This window comes from Halichoerus grypus, chromosome 11 (genome assembly GCF_964656455.1).
Source record: "Halichoerus grypus chromosome 11, mHalGry1.hap1.1, whole genome shotgun sequence".
NCBI classification, from domain to species: domain Eukaryota; kingdom Metazoa; phylum Chordata; class Mammalia; order Carnivora; family Phocidae; genus Halichoerus; species Halichoerus grypus.
In genome coordinates, this window is record NC_135722.1 from 95,808,766 (window position 1) to 95,828,105 (window position 19,340).

General features: G+C 57.6%; 1 protein-coding gene and 1 long non-coding RNA gene across 3 annotated transcripts in view; one reads left to right on the top strand and one right to left on the bottom strand.

The window, feature by feature from the left end:
* Window positions 1-285: 285 nt before the first annotated feature.
* OAF (out at first homolog) lies at window positions 286-17,628 on the bottom strand. The gene is made up of 4 exons (XM_036111301.2): window positions 16,869-17,628; window positions 3,556-3,690; window positions 2,480-2,660; window positions 286-1,352 (listed from the first exon to the last, which is right to left on the bottom strand). The coding sequence occupies exons 1-4, from the start codon at window positions 17,127-17,129 to the stop codon at window positions 1,096-1,098; spliced, it is 834 nt and encodes a 277-aa protein (XP_035967194.2). The 5' UTR covers window positions 17,130-17,628; the 3' UTR covers window positions 286-1,095.
* Window positions 13,019-19,340, top strand: part of LOC118547717 (uncharacterized) — a 43,399-nt gene continuing 37,077 nt past the window's right edge. The window contains exons 1-2 of one of the 2 annotated variants that reach the window (XR_013442570.1): window positions 13,019-13,055; window positions 13,764-13,880. This is a non-coding gene — a long non-coding RNA (uncharacterized LOC118547717). Of the gene's footprint in view, window positions 13,056-13,097; window positions 13,351-13,763; window positions 13,881-19,340 lie in introns of those variants that run through there. The other variant, XR_013442569.1, reaches the window with a different exon arrangement.

The following is a 19,340-nucleotide window of genomic DNA, read 5'->3' on the forward strand; positions in this document are numbered from 1 at the left end:
CTTATTTCTTACCTTAATCTAGCTTATGCTGATTACTGTCTGACTTGCTCATCTATGTATGCCTCTTCTTCTTAAGTGCAGTTTTGTCTTATCCTTCCTTAATATGCACACCCCCCCTCCCCCATCCTCTCCCCTCTCCGCTGCACAATGGCTGAGCACACAGCAGGTGCTTTAGAAGGTGTCCCAAGCCGGGTCACCGGTAGAGTAATGGAACCCTTCTGACACCAGGTGGCAGCATTGGCCAAGAGTTCTCGCAGAACTCTGCATTGGGCGCTGTCAGTCAAATAAAAATTTAAACTTTTATTTCTGGTACAAATGATAAATACTTTGCATTAAAAATCTGGAATTCAAGTTTTCCTCATACTTCATGCTCCCTCCCTGCCCCAGAGCCTTACAAAAATATTTCCGTTCAGGGGGGGCACGCTGGTGCCCGCTGTCTCGACAGAGTCTGGGTCTGGGGGACAGAGTCTGGGTCTGGGGAAAGGCACGCGTGGTTTCGTCTCAGGGCTGGGAGGTCCTCACCTGCCCCAGCGCTGGAGCCAGCAATGACAAGAATGCGCTGTGATCTGGCGTAGGGACTATGGCAACGTCCCGGACAGCCCCCTCTCTGGGGCAGGGATCCCCTCATTGTTGGGCATTCGATGGTGCAGAGGGGCCGGCTCCTTCCAGACGGGCGAGTCCGGGGGTGGGGTGGTGTGTGTGGGGGGGGAGGTCGTGTCACAGGCATAGACACCTTCTAGGGTCTAAGCCTTCAAAGAGTTAAATAGAATCACGGGCCATCACATTTTGGTTGCTTGAAAGAGAACACTTCAGGGGAGACTAAGGGGGGGGGCAAATCTGGAGAGCCCCCTTCCCTCTGTCCCCAAGGGAGGCACAGGCTGGGAGCGGGGGGCTGCCTTCACGAGTTAACCCCTGCCGTGCCACACCCCTGTTCACAGTCTAGCATGATGGGGCCAGAGGCTCCGGGGAAGAAGGGAGAAGGGAAATAAGGCCTCAGTGGGGGAGGGGGCGCTGTCACCCCCTCTGGAGGCTGGGGGAAGCGCGGTGGACCCGGAGCAGCTACGTCGGGGACCACCCCCTGCGCCCCCGCCCCGGCTAGGGCTCCTCGTCCCAGAGACACAGCTGCTTCTGGGGCACGTAGAAGTCGAAAGTGTAGCTCTTCTGGCAGCTGCGGATGCCGCACTTGTAGGGGGCCGGCCGGTCGCGGCTGTGGCAGTATTTGAGCAGGCAGGGGTACCAGGCCAGGCTCAGGCCGTAGCGACAGACGCACGGCTTCCCGCAGTCCGCCACCTGCCCGCAGCGCAGCGGCTCCAAGGCTTGGGGCAGAGCCTCAAACACGGAGCTGTCCACACCTGGCGGAGAGGGGCAGGGTCAGCGGCGGGGAGAGAGCGGGAGCCCCCCCCCCCCGCACCCCGCATGGCCTCTCGGGGCCTCCCGTCACCCCCAGCAGCTAAGTCTGGGCCCGGAGGGGTGGAGCGATCTCCCTGAGGTCGCAGAGTAAGGACAGAGAGAGAACACAACCTGGGCTGTCTGACCTCAAGGCCTCCACGTGGCGCTTGCTGCCGCCCGCGCTTAGACACCTCGCTGGACTAGAATGCGACGGGATGAGTGGGAAGTCAAGGACAGCTGCTTCAAGGAGGTGGTTGCGAGGAGGGCCAGCACGAACATGCCGGGATGTCCGCGTGGCCAGGGCACACGCGGGGGTGCTGGAGGGAGATGGCAGTGACCTGGTCTCTGGCCACGGGAGGGACCGGCCTTGGGGGTGGGGTGGGGATGGTATCAGACTTGCACCTCAGCGTGGGGTGCAGCTCCCCGGGGAGCGCTGTGTGCAGAGGGCAGGACCACAGCTCTGTTGGCCATTTCGAAATCCAGGAGTGCCCTGGGAGGGGCAGGCACTTGCCTAGTGCTCAGCCAGCTGGGCAGAAGGACCAGGGACCTGGACTGGTAACCGCGCCATCTCCCTGTGCCCTCTCCACGGAGGACCTGAGGACAGTCCTGGGAACGCCAGCAGTAAAGCCACACGGGCCGAAAGGCAGGGAGCACACAGAGATGGGGGGGCGCTCAGGGATCGTGGGGGAGACATGCTGGCACCAGGGGAGGCACGGAAGAACAGAGAGGCGCTGACTTCCGAGGGGGGCGGCAGACGTGGGTGGGTAGGAACGGGTGTCTTTGGGCCCCACCCGGACCCTGCTACCTGGGCCTCCCTCCATGAGGTCCCACCTGTGTTCTCACTAAGGGAAGGAACGAGGTAGGTGCTGCCCGGGTATCTCCCTCCAGGGGGCCTAGCAAGTCACAGTTCTGTGTGTCTACCCAGAAAGGGTCGCTCCTCTCACTGAAGAGCCACACAGGCACCCCTTCCTCCAGGAAGCCTGCCCTGACCAATCCCAGCCCGGTTTAGGGGTCCCTCCTCTGATCTCCCGTATGTCATGACTCTCTATCACGGGCCCTGCGAGGCCACCATGCGTGGCACCCCGCTGACCTTGCTCCAGCCAGAACCGGACGTCCTCCTGGCGGGTGTAGATGCTATCAGCGGCCTCGGCACACACATTGCGGAGATGGGGACTCAGCAGGCCCCCCTGGCTGAAGTTGACGGCGATGTCCATGTGCAAGTGCTCCAGGCCCCGCACCTCCTCCGCCTGCCTCACCGCCCGTGGATTCTTCTGTGTGGAGAGGAAGAGCCGCTCCCACCTGGCCCCAGAATGTTCTCTGCCCATCCCTCGCCTGACGCCTGAGTGTCAGTCCAGCCGAGGCAGGTCGCCTGGAGCAGGCTGGCAGTCAAGGGCCACTAAGCATCGCCTCTAACTGGTGGAGAAACCAATGCTCAGGGCACAGCCAAACCTTTCCAGCTGGTCACTGGCTGATGTCTGGGGCTGATGGGGAATTCTGACAGTGGCTGGGAGTGGTGCTGGTGGGCAGCCAGGCAAGCTGTCCCAGGGCAGAGGACCTCTGGGGTCCTAGACTTTCCAACACGCAGGGAGCGGGGTCTCTGGGAAGGGCCTAGAGCAGGCCGAGCTGGAGAGTTTAGGGAACTTAGGTGAGGCTGGGGAGAGGCCCAGGGTCCAGGAAGGGACGGGGCACAGGCCAACAGGCTGAAGCATTCTGAACACCGCATGCATTAGCTCATTTAATTCCCAGAAATTCTCATTTCTCAATAAGAAAATAGAGGCTTTGCAGGCGAGGTCGCTCCTGCAATGTCCCCTGGATGAAGAGTGGTGTCGCTGGGGCTGAAGGCAGATCTGACCTCAGAGTCCAAGCCCCCAGCCTCCACCATAAAGGGGGAGGAGCTGAGATTAGGGGACTGGAGGGATCTGGCAGTTGGGGGTCCGTGCAGATTATCGATCTGGGGTATTGGGGTTAGGTTTGGCCTGGGGCAAAATCAGGGGGATGGGGAGTACGGGGCGAGGGTAGGGTGCCAGGGATGAGGGCCAGGGTGGGTCGGGTGCTGGGTGGGAGACTGAGGTTGGGGTAGGGTCCGGGCTTGGAGCCAGGCTGGCTACAGGGCTGGGGGCTCTGGGGCAAGAGCTGGGCCAGGGCAGGCCTGAGGCAAGCACTCACCTGTCGAAGCTTGGCCATGGCCTCACTGGGGATGATCTCATTGTGGTGCAGCCGGGTGACAAAGCAGAGCGCCTGGAACTGACTCTGCCCCTTCTCCAGTTCCCCCAGGATCAAGGCTCGGAAGATCTTCACATCCTGATGGGAAAGGGCAGGAGGATGGGGACAAGCTGGAGCGGGTGGGGCCCCCCTCCCAGCCCACCCAGGGCTCTGCTCAGGCCTCGGACAGGACGCAGGCCTGGACCCTGCCCTGCAATGGACATTTCCCTCCCGCTGGTCTAAGAATTTTTATCTTTTCCATTTAAACCCATGACTTAAAAGAAAGAACACACCCCAGATGTTCCAAAACCTCCTGGAAAATTCACATAGTGAACCACTAAAAAGCTTTTCAAAACAGAGCTGTTTATAAGTATAGAACTTCGCCTTAAAAGAAACAGCACTTTTTTTGGGTGCCTGGTTCATTCACAGCCGATGCGGCCCCTTGGTGGCACCACCCCTGTGGCACCCAGATCAGGGTGGGTCACAGGTGCTATAAACTACCTGACCAGGGCCTAATAGGGGAAGGGCTGAACTTTTTACAAGTATAGATTCCAGAGTTTCTCTCACAGACGTTCTTATTCGGGAGGTGTGGGGGAAGGCCCAGAAATTGGTGCTCCTAAAAAATGCCTCAGTGCTTCCGATCTGCCAGACTCCAGAGGGCACAGGACAGGGCTCAGGGCAGACGCAGCTCAGGCTGCCTACAGCTGTCGCCAACTTCTGGCCTGAGGGAGCTGGGATGGCTCACCTTTCTCCTCCCCTCCCCACTTCCCCTTTCCCCAGCGGCTTACTAATGGCATTACCAGCAGGCCAATGGCTCCTTCCTGTTACTCACTCATTGTATGAATGGGGAAGACTGGAGGGGAGCAGAGGAAGAAGGGAGAGGGGGCCGCAGGGCAGGATGGGGTCCCCCTCCCCATCTGGCTGCTGGAACCCTGTGCTCTGACCCACCTACACTTAAGGTAACCCCCGCTCTCACCCAACTCTGTGCCTTGGCTAACTGCTCCCAGTGAGAAATTAGCAGGTCCCGGTCAAAAGGGGTCTAAATCTGCCAAGACCCCCCGGCCAGGGAGGCACCCTGGCCATAATGACCATGCCCCTCTAGAAACCCAACGGCCCTGCCTTGGCACTGAGCATAGACAGCCCTGCGTAGCTATTCATCTTCCAATGTACATGCCCTGGCTTCGCCCACTAAGAGAGCCCGCATTCACGCAGGGCTTACTGAGCGCCTGCTAGAGTACAAGTGCTCCGAAACGGGGGCTGAGGGCCTGCAAGGCAGTGAGGGGGAGCTGCACCCCAACTCTGCAACGTATAACCAAGCCCCAGACATATCTTCCAGCTTCTGTAAGCCTCACTTGTAAGACAGGAACACTGGGCCATTTATCCAGACCCCGACTCAATGCTCAGCAGGTGCTCGCTGTGGTGTATCTCCTCCCTGCAGGTGCTCGGAGCCAGTGAGTGCCACCCGCCCCCCCCACCGCCCCCTGCACTGGTGAAGTTCCTTGCCTCTACAAGGACTTTTCTCTTGCTTCCTTCTACTATAAATGATCTCTAGGACAAGGAGGTGTGGGCATGTATGGGAAGATTTCCCATCTAATAGTGCAGAAATGGAAACCGAGGCCCAGCTGGTGAGAATGGCCCCATGAGGGTTTTGTTGATGCCAGACTCATGGGGAAGGTGAATCAGAGCTCGGGTGAACCCCAGCTTCCTCTCAACAGGAAATCCGTTCTTGGGCCATGAGGCTGGCATCTCCTCGCCCTGCCAGCCTGGGCCACCCGATCTTCCATTCGCTCGGGTCGGCTGAGGAGACACTGGAGGCTAGTCCACTAGTGTATTTTCCACTCGGGGCTCACTTCCTGCCACGTGAGACCTGATACCAGATTTCCCCTCCGAGGGCTTGAGTCAGCCGGGTGTCCCTGGCAGGACCCCGGGGCAGGAGCCAATGTCTACTTCCCGGGGATTTTCAGCAATGACTCTTCAAAAAAGAACCTTATCTAGAATAGTCACAGCGTCTTCTCCAAAACCACAGCTACGTGTTATACCCTGCGGTCTCTTTGCTCGGAGATATCACCTGCCCACCGTTAAGAGAAAGCTTTTGAACTCTTGCACCAGACCGGAGGATAAAAAAAAAAAGAAAAAAACACACCTGTTCTGAGTCTTTCCCTGACTCTATTATATTAAACAACAATGTTGGCGACAACAGCAAAATGATACCAAAATGGGAATCTGATGGGGGCGAAGAGAGGGACTGAGGATTTCTCATTGAGAGAGAAGATTTACTTGTGGAGGGCAAAGATTTATTGAAGTTTATAACTGGAAGGGACAAGTCATTGTTATTATGAGTCAAAAAGGATGTATTGTCCTGTTTAAAATCTTTACAACAATAGGAGGTAGGGAGGATGATTATTACTTAGTTGGGAATGGGTTACTTGCTCAAGGTCATGGGACTAGGAGGAAATGTGGCTGGAATTTTAACCCCGGGCAGTCTGACTCCAAAGCCTGCGCTCTCTCAACCACAAGGCCCCCACTGCCTCCCAGATGTCCTTGATGCCTAGCTCAAGCAACCGAGAGGCAGGGTGGTCCGCCTTTGGCCACACAGCTGGCAAGTGGCAGGGCCAGGAACAGAATTCAGTTCCCTCTTCCAGCCATGCCTAGAAGTCCTGTGCAGACCTGCCCTGGGAGTGTGGCAGCTGACATTCACAGTTCTGCATGACTAACAAGAACGAGCGTCTGACACAGATAGGAGGGTGACGTGGGGCCGGGCCACCCTCCTACTCCACCTGCCTGCCTACCTGCCCAGAACCTTTGCGGACCCCACATTCTCCAGTCTTCCTGGTCCTATTTCTCTAGAAAAACCACCTTCCACTTGCTGACCCCTGGAAGGGAGTGGGCACCCCTAGCTTCTGGATGAACTTCGCTCCATCATCCTGACCAGGGTCCCTCCTACCTTCTACTCTCTACACCTCCAACTAACTGCCAAGGTTCCAGGGGCCCCTTTCCCTCCAGCACAAAGGGCAGGGGGAGAGGTCTCCCTGCTTCGGCAAACATCTGGCCCGATGCTAGGCCCAGGCCAAAAGGAAGCCTGGCTCCCAAGCTTCCTCCTCGTCCAAGAGTGCCCTGGGATGAGTCACCTGGATGTGGCCTAATGCCCAAGGCAGATGGCACAGCTGGAGATGGCAGGGTGCTGGAGGCAGGTTTCTCAGGTCCAGGACTCAGGCTACGACGCCCGAGATGGAAGTTTCTATAAGGCTCCTGCTCGCATGAGCTCCTGGGAACCTCCAGCCCACCAGGAGTGGGCCACCAGGAAGATGCAGAGCATCGGACACCAGGGCAGCCACCTGAGTGTCAGGGGTGGCACATGCGCCATGGAGATCGTGAGCAGTGGCTGAAGTCCTCTGTGGCTTTAAGTCAGGAGTAGGTAGGTTGCCGGACAAGCACAGGCTCTGTGTTCAATGCTGGCTTTGCTGATATTAGCCACGTAACCTCGGGGGAGCTCACCTCCCTGTACCTTAGTTTCCACATCTGTTAAACGAGTTAAACTAACAATACCTACAGCTCCAGGGATTATTGTGAGGGAAAAAATCAGTGAAAGGTCTCAGAACAGAGCGGGCTGAACCCTTTGTTTATTACTGTTGCAATCTCTGGACTTGCTCCAACTGTGATCCACTCCAGACCTGTAGAAGCAGGAGCAAAGATTGTTCTCCTCAAGATGCACCTGAGGCCCAGAGAGGTCGGGGGACTCCTCTGGGGCTTGTAGGGAATCAGCAAATCCATGGGAGAGCACTGATTAGCATTACCCGGGGCAGAGCCTTCACAGGCACCAGGCTGGGTGGGAAAATGGCCAAGATCAAGGCCGAGGCCCCTGTCTTCAAGGGGCTTCATGGAGATGCTGACCCTCCTACGACAGTCAGTGCACCACATAAGGCCTGGGGTGGAGGTTTACGGGGGACAAGTGCTATGGGGCAAAGGATGGATAAAGGGGCATTTGTTGTTCCCTTAAGGATGGGACTGGGAGGCGGGGAAGGAGGGAAGACTTCTCCAGAGTGAGGGACATTTCAGGGGTCCCTGATAGTCAAAGGATAGGGGGTACTTTCTAGCAAAGAGAGAGAACTGAATTTACAGAAGACAGGGAAATGTGAGGCTCTCATAACATCCCCACCCAGTCTGTCCCTCCACGTTGTCACTGATCTGCCTAATGCCATTCAGAAGCTCCTTTTGCCCTCGCCCTAAAGTGTACCCTCCCAAGGCTGGCATCCACTTCCACTGACAGCCCCTCTTGCACTCCCTGAGCACTGAACTAAAGAGCTGGCAATTCCCAGAATGAGCAGTTCCCAGCCTTGTGCCTGTCCCTGAGCTGATTCCTCTGCTGGACATGCCCTCTCTCCCTGTGCCTACCATCTCTCAGGGCTCGGTTCACATGCATCCCCTCCTCTGGCCTGTCCTCCCAATGTTGCCCTCACCAACCCACCAGCAGACTCAGCCGGCCCCAGCTCCTAACCTCTACAGCACGAAGCCCACTGTGTAACCACCTCTTGCCTTACCTTCCAGACTCAGCTCCGTGAGGCTGGGAAAGTAAGGATCTTATTTTTTTTTTTAAGATTTTATTTATTTATTTATTTGTCAGAGAGAGAGAGAGAGAGAGCACAAGCAGGGGTAGCGGCAGGCAGAGGCAGAAGCAGGCTCCCTGCTGAGGAAGAAGCCCGATACGGGACTCGATCCCAGGACCCTGGGATCATGACCTGAGCCGAAGGCAGATGCTTAACAGACTGAGCCACCCAGGCGCCCTCTGGGAAAGCATCTTATTTGCAGTGATTCCCCGCCCCCTAGAACACAACAGGTGCTCAACAAGTGCCTGGTAAGGAGCACACAAACAAGAGCATGGAAGCATCCTGAGCAAACCACCTGGGACGGGGTGGGGCGAGGGAGGGCAGAGTGATCAAAGGAAGAGGCTGGTACGAGGGGCAGAGCAGCGGGCCTGAGTCCAGCCAAGGAGTCTGAGCTTCAGCTAGCAGATCCCCCGAAGTCACTGGACTCCCGTGGGCCCCGTGGGTGGGTTCTGAGCTGGATCCGAAACGTGAGTTGTGCTGGTCCAGTGTGCACCTGATTTAAATGCCTTCATAGAGGACCCCATCCTCATGTGGCATCTTCTGCCCCGGCAACAAGTCATCCAGGCCGCGCCTGAGATCTGCTCCTGGTTCAAGGGCAGAGACTAGACCCGACTTAGGCAGTAACCTCAGGGTCTGGCCCAGAGCCGGAACTCAACACTCAGTAGCTGAGTGAATGCCCGCCTGCATGTGCGCTCTGGGGCCTCTAACCGCTGCCTCGCCTCCAGCAAGAAGACTGGTAGTTCTACCACTGCTATTTTGGCTTTCAGCAGGTTCAGGGGATCATTTAGTTCATGACCCAGTGAGGTTCCGGCTAGGGAAGTGACCTTCACAAGTCAGGCGGCTGCAGAGCCAGGACCAGCAGCCCGGACCTCCTGACTCACAGTCCAGGGATCCTTATGCTCCTCCGGGCCCCCCCTCCCACCCCCGTCAGCCCCTGTCCACATATCTTCCTTCTCTGTGTTCACCCCATGCCAGGCTGCACTTCTGAGATCCACTGCATCTCAGGGAGAGAAGTCTGTGCTGGCCCAGGCAGGCTGGGGCTCGGGGTGAACACCTAGGAGGACAACGGACAGGTGCCTTGGGACAAGCAGGGGCCCAGCCCTCTTGTGCCAGGCCCAGGTGCAGCTTGCCTGGCCAGAGGCCCCAGGGGAAGCTTACTGCCCGGAGGGGGAGCCACGCTGCACAGAGCCCCCGGAGTTCAGCGGGGATGACCGTGGAGCCGGCACCCTGCCCTCCGCTGCCCACTTCCAGCCTCGCAGAAGATGCGGGCCGCCGCTGGGGTTTTATGTTACAGCCCAGCGCAATCCTAACTGCTCACCTGCTTTCCCCCATTCACGGGCCACATGTCTGTCATCTTCCTGGTGCACTTGCTGCTTCCCGAACAATCTCTTTCACACACAGCTGCTCCCGTCTCTCCCTGGCCCCCACGGTTGCTCACGGAGCACGCTGCCTCCCTCGGTGTCCCCCGTGGAGCCTCCACGTCACCCCTTTCTCCGAGCCTCACGCACTCCCTCATACACCCTCTCAGCCACGTCGAACAAGGTCCTCACACTGCTGTCCCACTCAGCCCCCTCCTCCCGAGAGCCCGCCTGCTCTCTCAGCCCAGCCCTCCAGCATGGGGTGCCCAAAACTAAGGGGGCCGGGGTGGGGAGCCGCCCCGTCCCTCACTGCCCTCCGGGACACCCAGGCGGGGGGCCTTCTCTAGGGTTCTCGCCGAGCACCACATCCCCCACTGCTCCCTGCTCCCGGACAGCCGGCACTGTCCCTGGGAATGTGCCCTGCCATCTTTGTCCCCTTCCTCTCGCAGCAAAAAGCGCATGATTCTGAGGCCCGGGCTGAGCCAATCTAAATATTTATCCCTCTGCTCCTGGCTGGAGCTGCTTCATGGCTAGAGACGGGGCCAGTTTCGTGGGGCTGTGGCCATGAAGAGAGGCAGCCAGGAACCAGCACTCTCCTAACCCCATGCTGGCGGCCCCGTGGCAGACACGGGAGCACCTTGGCGACTCTGCCCAGTCCCCCCGAGCAGGAACAGGGGTGAACGGAGTCAACCCAAAGCCAGGCCAAGCCCATTCCCAGACCGGTGCCCTGGGACTGGCTGGCCCCATTAGGGGTGCCTGTATACCCTCAGGGCTAGTCCTGGGACAAAAGCTTCTTGTTAAGGGGGTATTAGCGCAGCCACCAGCCATGAGCAGCGGCCCCCTGAGCCCCCAGTTCTCTGTCAGCCAAATTGCAAAGGTCACTACTGTTCCAACTGCCCCAGGGAACAATGTGAGGCTTTATGTGGATCAACTGCGCCCCACTGTCCCGCTGACTCAGGGCTCCTAGGATGGGCTCCCGACTTCTCTCTCACCCAGATCCCCAGCCCCAATGCCTCCCTTGCTCCCTGCCCTTTATTGGAATGTGCAAGTGGCTGCCGCTTAAACACTTGCCAACCTAAGGGATGGAAGCTCCTAATGATGCTCTGGCCCCTAGAGCGGAAACAAAGGTGCCGGAAGGATGTGCTTCCCGGCGAGGAAGGAGAGCTGGGGCGGGGTGGGGGGGGTGGGCTGCCTGGGCCCTGGCTGGCACCGCTACTTGACTCCTCACGTGCCTCCGCTGGCCTCCGCTTGGCGACAGCCTCTTAGAATTCACCGCTCACCAGCCTGTGAGCATCATGCTATTGTCTCCGTCCTGCCTGTGCTGCGTCTGAGCCTGGGGCACAGAGAGGGTGAGCGGCCTGTCCAGGCGCACGACTGGTAAAGGGCAGACAAACGTACACAGCGAGTACTCGGGGGTCTCTGTGAGATCTTTTATAAACCGCCCCTGCACCCCCACCTCTCCAGAGGAAGAGTCTCCGGCACAAAGCTCCCAAGGGGTCAATACTCACATCCACTGGGGGTTATGGGCTCGGGGGGAAGGGGTCCAGCCCAAGTCTCTACAGAGGATTCTGCATTAAGGTTTTCTGTCAAACTCCTTGCCTTTCCTCTCCTCTATTCCGGTTTCTTCAGCCTTCTGGAAGGAGCCTTCTTATGGTACGGCCCGCACAATCATGATACAGTGGAAGGATACCTGGATCGGAATCCTGGATCATTAGCTACTTGATCTTGTCAGAGTTACTTTGTAGCTCTGAGCCTCAGTTTGCATATCTGCAAAACGGGGGCAACACCTGCCTCACGATGCAGCGGGGAGAATCGGATGAGGCTGTGCATCAAAGCAACCAACAGCATGTGACTTGAGTGACCTCTCAGTGCATGAGATCCGGGGATGTGCATTTCCCATCACAAGGCTGCACCCTGTCTTCCTGGGAACAGGAGTCTGTCCTGAGTTTTTCTACAACCATTACCGCCCCTGCTTCTCTGTAGCTTGGGCAGCCTGGTAGGGAAGAACCCCAGTCTGCCTCTCCCCATCTTATTTCTAGTAGCCACCCCTCCCTTGGTCCAAGGGGCAGTCTTCATTGCCTGATCCAGGATCTTTGGCTAGGACTCCCCCTGGACATTGGCATTGAAGGGTGGGAGATGCTTGTCAAACTCCAGGGAGCACATCTGCATCTTCAGGCAGGCCCAATGATCCCTGATCCATGGAGGAATTCCTCAGACATGGCAGAAGGACCGCTGTTAGATCCGAGGGCCCCACGGACATGAGCCAGGTCTTTCCATCTGGTGACTTCTCATAAACTCCTATGAGGAAATGCTCTGGACTCCAGAAATGTCTGGGCCTCTCCTGAAAGCATCTCTGTTGCCCTCTGTTCCCCAGGAAGATAACCCATCCATCACACGCCTGTGTTCCAAACTGCTACATTTCAGGGACCTCACAGAGACAGGGGAGGGGGAGACTGGTGTCTAAAAGCTTCTCCTGTCTGACCTCTGTGTGATGTGACAATCCTGTTATAATAAACAGCCTCCGGCACCCGGCGCGGTCATTTGCACATTCCACATCTTCCAGACGGCTTCCCACGCTGCTCCCCCACCCCAACCAGGAGCCCCCAAGGCAGGGACTCTGGTGCTCTCTGGACTGTTCCTTCCTCTGACTCCCACTCACCCACTGGTGCTTAGGCCAGGGCATGGAGGGCTCACGTTTCCACTCCTTCTGGGTCCTTCAGAGTGACCTTGGGCTGACCCACACCACCATATGGCTCCCCTTATCTTGGCTCCAGCTCACAGCCCCTCAGGATCCCTCCCGCCGCACTTCTGGAGTCTGTGGTTCCTTCCTCCCACCACCCCCCATTGTACCCACCACCCCGAAACAGTTGCACATGACTTTCCCCTATCTTTCAGCCCCACCCTAGCCATCCGGTGAGCACCAAACCACGCCGCCTGGAACATGACTCATCCCCTCCCCCAGCTTTTGGACATTCAGACTGGGGGTAAAGGGGAAAGAGAACTTGGACAGGGACACGAGCTTGGGCGGGGGGGGCCAAGAGGGTTGATGGACAAAAAGCCAGCTTAGAGCCTGGTGGGTGGTGATGTGCCTGGTGTTAGATATGCCCAGTGAGTATGCACATACGGGTATAATTACACACACAGGGTCCGGATTATAAAGGAGAGTATTGCCTGTTGGGTGTGTATTATGAATTACAGCGTGTGTACTGAGGGCATGTGGAATTAGGCCTAACGCCGATCCGCTGCTTCAAACACATTAGGGTTATTGTGCGTAGAATGACAGGTTGCAAAGAGGTGAGTGAGTGTGGGCTCTACCTTCATTTAACAGCCTAACCTGGGCCCTCCTCCAAGTCCCCTCCCTGGAGCAGCCACGCCAGTGGTTCCCAAACTCACTGCCCACTGGAATCCCTGGGGCCTCTTTAAAAATACTGTTGCCCTCAGAGATCAGATTTCATTGCTGTGGAAGGAAGCCCAGGCATTGGGAGTTTCCAGAGCAATCCAGGTGATTCTAATGGGCATCAAAGTTTGGGAGCCCCTGAGCCATGGCACTTCTTTTTAAAACCTCAGCTCCGTCTGCCTGATGGTCAGCAGCCTTGGGACAGGGCGCGCAGTGACACATGACGGCGACTGATAGCTCCAAGCTACTTGCGGAGTTTATAATCCTTGCCTGGGCTCCGGGCTATGTGTCCTACAGCGAGCCGATTACTCTCAATACTCTTACTGCCTCACCGCCTACGGGTCCAGCGTGGCCATGTGGGGAGAGCCAGACGGTGCTAGAACCCTGCCTCTTGGAGGAGGTGAACAGAGAGAGGGGGCTGGGGGGGGGGGCTGGGATGGGCCAGACCCAGGGCTGGGATGCGTCCAGCCCAGGGGCACTCCCCATAGCCCTGTGTATTTGGCAGGACAGGAACGACGGTTCTGGGCTCGGAGGGGCTGGCCAGCAATTGAGGAGTGTGACAGTTAATTTTATGCGTCAACTTGACTGCATGAATGGATGTCCAGATAGCTGGTAAAACATTACTGCTGGGTGTACCTGTGAGGGTGTTTCCAGAAGAGACGAACATTTCAATTGGCAGAACGAGTAAAAAAGATGGCCCTCCTCAGTGTGAGGGGCATAATCCCGTCTGGTGAGGGTGTGGACAAAACAGAAAGCAGAGGAAGGGCAAGCGTGCTGTCGGCCTGAGCTGGGACGTCCACGTTCTGCCCTCAGACACTGGTGCACCTGGTTCTCAGGCCTTCAGACTCAGACTGGAACCAAGCCGCCAGCTTCCCTGGGCCTCCAGCCGGCAAATGGCAGATCGCAGGACTTCTGAGCCTCCAAAATCATGTGAGCCAATCTCTTGCCATAAATTTCTCTCTCTATCTTTTGCTCTATGTCCTATTGTTTCTGTTTCTCTGGAGAGCTCCAATACATGGTGCTTCAAGGAAAAGGTTATGATGAGGGGCTCAAGGCACCCTGAGCACTTGAGTCAGTGCTGACTTTGTGTGTGACTCTGGGTCCATCCTTCAACCTCTCTGAGTCCAAGCTCAGCAGGGAGAAGCCACGATGTGGGCAACGATTAGGAAAGTTAGCGGCCTTCTATTTCTCAAGCACTTAGCACAGCAACAAACGCCTAGTGGGTATTTCAGACGTATTACCTGATTAGTTCTCTTGAAAGCCATGGCTTGGTACCATCATCGCCCCCATTTTACAGATGAAGAAATGAAGGCCTGCAGAGATCAAGTACCTTGCCCAGGTTAAACCAGGTCTGTTCACTTCAGCCTGGACTGTCTCCCAAAGGTGGGAAAAGGGCAATGGTCACTATTCCTAAGTAGACTTGGGACTTTTGCCAAAGCACCCCAAATGTGTTTGGTACACAAAAGAAACACAACGCCCAAGATTTCTTGGAAACAGGAAAAATCGTTCCTTCCGGATAGAACCTTGTGCAAATCTACCAAAGACCGTGGGGCACGAGGAAGCCTTGGGAACTAAGTGAGCCACAGGAGAGGTCAGCCACCCCAGAAGGATCCGCATATAAAAGCTGCTCTGGCCAGTGTAGACAGTGGCCTGGGGCAGGGGTGAAGGCTATTCTGCTCCGCCACAGGCCAGGTGAGCAACCCGGAGCTGGGGAGACTGCAAAGAGCTGCTTCCCTTTCTGTACCTTCCGCCCCCGATTCCTGCCCTTGCTGGTGAAATCAGAGATGCCAGGGAGGGTGTGAAATGCCAGCTTCTGGGGCAGAGGCTAACCTGAAAAGCAGACTTTGGAAACCTGGGTGGAGGTTTGAACCACTGCAGGGATTAAAATGGGGCTCTGCAATCCGCTCCAAATGGATTCTCTAACTGGGCCATCTGCCCCCCAACTATACTCTCAGCTCCAGGCCCCAGTCCTCCCCCCACTGCCACAGGGGCTCTCCCCTCTCCTTGCCTGCAGGGTAGAGCAATAAAATCGTTCATGCTGCAGCCAGGGGTTATAAAAGCTCAGCCCTACCCATTGTGCCCTAGCCACAGCCTAGGAGAGGTCCCAGGAATGGGGAAGCCTCTCTCCAGGGTTCCAGATGCCATAGAACAATGGGCAGGGGGCAGGAAATTAGGAGACTCTCAGCTGGGCCAGAGGCTCGCTCTCAAGGACAAAGGGCTTCGATGGAGGGTTCAAGGGGAAGATTAGACCACTGCCTCTTGAGGGGTCCAGCCACTGTTGGGATTTCCCAGGAAAAGAACACACGTGACAAAGTTCGCCTGGCGTATGGGTGTGGGGAGGCAGGAGGTGTTCCGGCCCTGTCAGCTTCCCTCTCTCCACACTCAAAGCTGCCCTTCCAGGCCCCTGCCTGAATGGGAGAACCTAGCTTGTGCCTGCCCAGTAAGGATGGGCTAGAAAGTCTTCCCACCTGTGACCACCCCCCACACTCCCACGGTCCACCTATGTCCCATGTCGGTGATAACTCAGTAGTCTGGGGACAGATCAGCAGTCAAGCCCTATCTCCACTGTCCACTGGATCCCCCCATGCCCCCACCCTGGCCCATGCTCTCTATGGCAGTTTTGCTGGGTCCCTAGCTGACTCCCCAAAGTCTGCCCCCTCTCCTCTCAAGCTCACACTCTCTAAGGGGGAGGAGGGAGAGGTGGCTTGGGCCAGCCTCTACAGCCCTGAGCTTCTCCAGCTGTCCAGTTATCTAACTGTCCCCGCCTCTTCAGTCCCCCAGAGACAGGGCCTCTTTTTTAGCAGAAAAGGGGCTGGGTGTGTGTGTGTGTGTATGTGTGTGTAGATCCCTTTGAGTACCTACACCTCACCCACCCTCTTTCCTTCCAGAATTTCTGCTGTGTGTGTGTGTGTGTGTATAGATCAGGAGACTCCCTTTGAGTACCCACACCTCACCCACCCTTTTTCCTTCCAGAATTCCTGCTGCTGGGTCACTGTTAGTCCCTCGCTAGCCTTCCAGGCCCATTTGCTGATAAACCCCCAGTTCCTCCACTGCCTCCCCCATCCCCAGCAACCTTGGGGGCCAGGTCCACCTTCCAGTCCTTCCACAAGGTTCCCTCTGGTTCCTTACACACACCCTGAGTAGAGGCTGGTTTCTGTCCCCCTTCCTGCAATCTGGGCCAAACCACGGAGGTTGGCCAGCTGTCCTGCCAGGCAGGGTAAGGAGTGGCAGCTCTCGAGAGAGTGGGGACCTCATGTGGGGCCTCTCCCCAGGTCCTCCTTCTGCAAGCTTTCCAGCTTTCCAGACCAAAGAGGAGAGGTAGCTTCTCCTTGGCTCCGGAGGGACAGGGGACAATCAGCTCTTACCCCACGACCCGCCCCCCCCCTCCATGTCTCCACTCTAGGAAAGTGAAACAGGAGAGTTGGTTTATAGACTCCAAAGTGTCAGGGCTGAGAGGCCTGGAGCCACCGCACTGACCTGTACAGAGGTGAAAAAGGAAGCCCAGAGAAGGAAAGGGACTTGCCCAAGATCACAGGGCAAGAACCCAGGATCTCTGATTGCTAGCCCAGGACTTTCTCCTCTAGAGCACAGGGAAATTACCCCAAGAAGGGAGTCAGCACCTGGAGGGCCCTGGGAGAGCTGGAAGAGAAGTGGGCAAAGGGCTGGTCGGCGAGTGGGAGTGAGAAGGGGCCTGGGAACCCCGAGCAAAGGGGTGAAAGGCTGGAGGGGGCGGCGGCAGAATTCCCGGGGGCAGAATGAAAGGGCCGGGCGCTGGGGAGCCTGCACAGGGGTGTAGAGAAGAGCCCGACGACGTGACCCTGGCGAAGCCGCGTGCCCCTCCGGGCGGCCCGCCTTCCACCTGCAGGCCTCAGTGCGCTCGGGCTCCCAGGTCCCGCCGGGCGAGCGAGGGTGCCTCACCTTCTTGAAGTCGGCGGTGAAGGAGACGAGGGTGCCGTCGGGCTTGCGCAGCTCGAGGCTGATGCTGTCGGCGTCGCTGTCCGCCTGCAGGCTCTCCTCGGTGACCTGGCCGTCGGGCAGCCGCACGCGGACCCGCAGCTCGGCCGGCGCGCCCGGCCCCGCGCCCACGCCGCGCGGCGCCCCCAGCAGCGGCACGAGCAGCGGCAGCAGCAGCAGCGCGGGGGGCGCCGTGGGGACCCCGCGGCGGCCGGGCGGGCGCATCCCCGGGGCCCCGGGCCGCCGCGAGCGCGCGGCGAGGGGCGCTGCCAAACTTCGCGCGAAGTTACCGGCTAGTTCGGGGCGCGGGGCAGCGGCTCCCCGGGGGGCTCGGGCGCGGGGGCCCGCGACGTGGCGCGGACGCACGTGGGCTGAGCTCCGCCGCGCGTCCCCCGGCGGCTCCGAGGCGGACGCGGCGCTCCCGGGGCCCCCGCGCGCGCCCACCGACCCAGCGCCGCGACTGCCGCGGCCCCCGACTCCGGCGCTCCGAGACTCTGTTTTGCACTTTTCATTCAATCCCACCCCCCGTCACTTCCTTCGGAAAACAGAAACCACCAGGACCTGCCTTAAAGAGACCGCGCACCTCTCGGCCCTTAAAGGGCTCGCGGCGGCTCCCCGCACTCCGGCCGGGGCCCGGGGGAGGGGGCGGGGACCGGGGACCGCCGCACAGCGGCTTTGTGGGAGAAGGGCTTTCTCAGTCTCCCTTCCTCCCTGCCGCGCCCCGTGCGACCTGGCTGTGTCAGGAGTTGGCTGTCCCGGCAAATCCCTTCCTCCCAGCAGGGGCGGGACGGGTGACTCTCCCCCCTCCTTTTGGCTTGTTCTTGTGCCACGTGGACGAAATAATCGGGCTTGTTGTTTTAGGGGTTTTGTTTCGTGTTTTAGTTTCTCTGACAGCGAATTTCTAAAAAGTTTCTGCAAATTCAGACCTCACCTCTCCTTTAGTCTTTTGATTGCCCTGGGTCTGGAGAGATGAGCTGAGGTTCTCCTCCCGCTTTGCTGTCCCTCGGGTCAGATAGTTTGATAAGTCAGGCCACCTCTCTGAAAGGGGCCCTCGACTTGCCCACATTTTGTGAACCCCAGGGCTGCTTTTCTTTTCAGTCCCATCTCCCTCACTCACTCGCCGATTTCATGGCCTGTCCTCAGTCCTGCCCACCTCCCCAAACCCCCATCCTCCCTCCCAGCAAATCCAGGGAAATTCAGGAGAATGACTAGGGACTCAGGACACTGGCGCTTGACCCACAGGGGTTTTCCCACAAGTCCCAAGAATATATGACTGCCTTGCCGTGCACCCCAACGGTAACCTGGGTGAGGGCAGGGGGATCTGGATTCCTGCTTCCTCTGAGTAGCTGTGTGCTTTGGGAACATTTTAAAAATTCTTTGGGCCTAAGTGTTCCCCTGTGTATAGTGGGAGTTGCTGAGGCCTACGACGTCCTGCCAATTCCATGGAAGAGAGAGCCCCAGGGAGAGCCTCAGAACCTATTGTTCCCTGATGTCCATTTCACTGCTGTTTAGTCTCGGTCCCCTGTTCCTTCTGAGATCTTGATCATAGATGGTGAATAGTCTCCTCTGCTCTGCAGCCTCCTTCCCTTCCAGGTTAACCCCAGCACAATGTTCTTATTAGTATCAAAGATGACAACAGGTACCCAGACAGCCAGGTACTGTAAGGGCACCCATAGCAGGCCCCCATCCTGTGAACTGCAGGGTTGGGCCTAAAACCTGTCTCCTTACTGCCCACCCACGGCTCTTCCTACTGAACTCTGCTGCCTACATTGATAGGACTGAAAGGGATTCAAGAGACTTTGTAACTCAGTGTCTTCCAAATTTGCCTTATCAAAAGAATCATCTGGGTGCTTGTTAAAAAAACAAACACCTGGGTCCCTAAATCTAGCCAAACAGACTCCCTAGAGAAAAGAGCTGAGAATTTGTATGTTTAACAAAAGCCCAGGTGATGCTTGATCTAAGGGGTCTGACAGCTGGTACTTGACAGAGGGTTGAGCAGAGAGGATCTAAAACTACCTTGGCCCCTAAGGAGTTGATCTTCACATCAGGGAGATAAGGCAGGCGGTCAGAGAATAATGGATTAGCACAAAGACTGCTCTCCTGGGCCCTTCCACCCCAAGCTGGCAGGACTGAAGAAGAGATGCCCAGGGTCTCAAAACTGGCTTCCTGCCTGTTAGGCTACTCATCTCCATGTAGCCTTAGAGCTGGGTCTTCTCACATAAGTCAGGCCACATGGTCATTAGGTCATTAGGGCCTCACCCACATTTCCTAACTTTCCCCGTTTCTGGGCCTGTCCCCCATCCATCACCCACTCTGCCCCAAGTCATGTTCCCAAGCCCCTTCCCCTTCACCCCAGGGAGAGCCCGGAAGTAAACAGAAAAGCCCTGTGTGTCTGGCTTCTTTTTTAAGTCTCTGGGGGCTGTCTTTACCTCTATG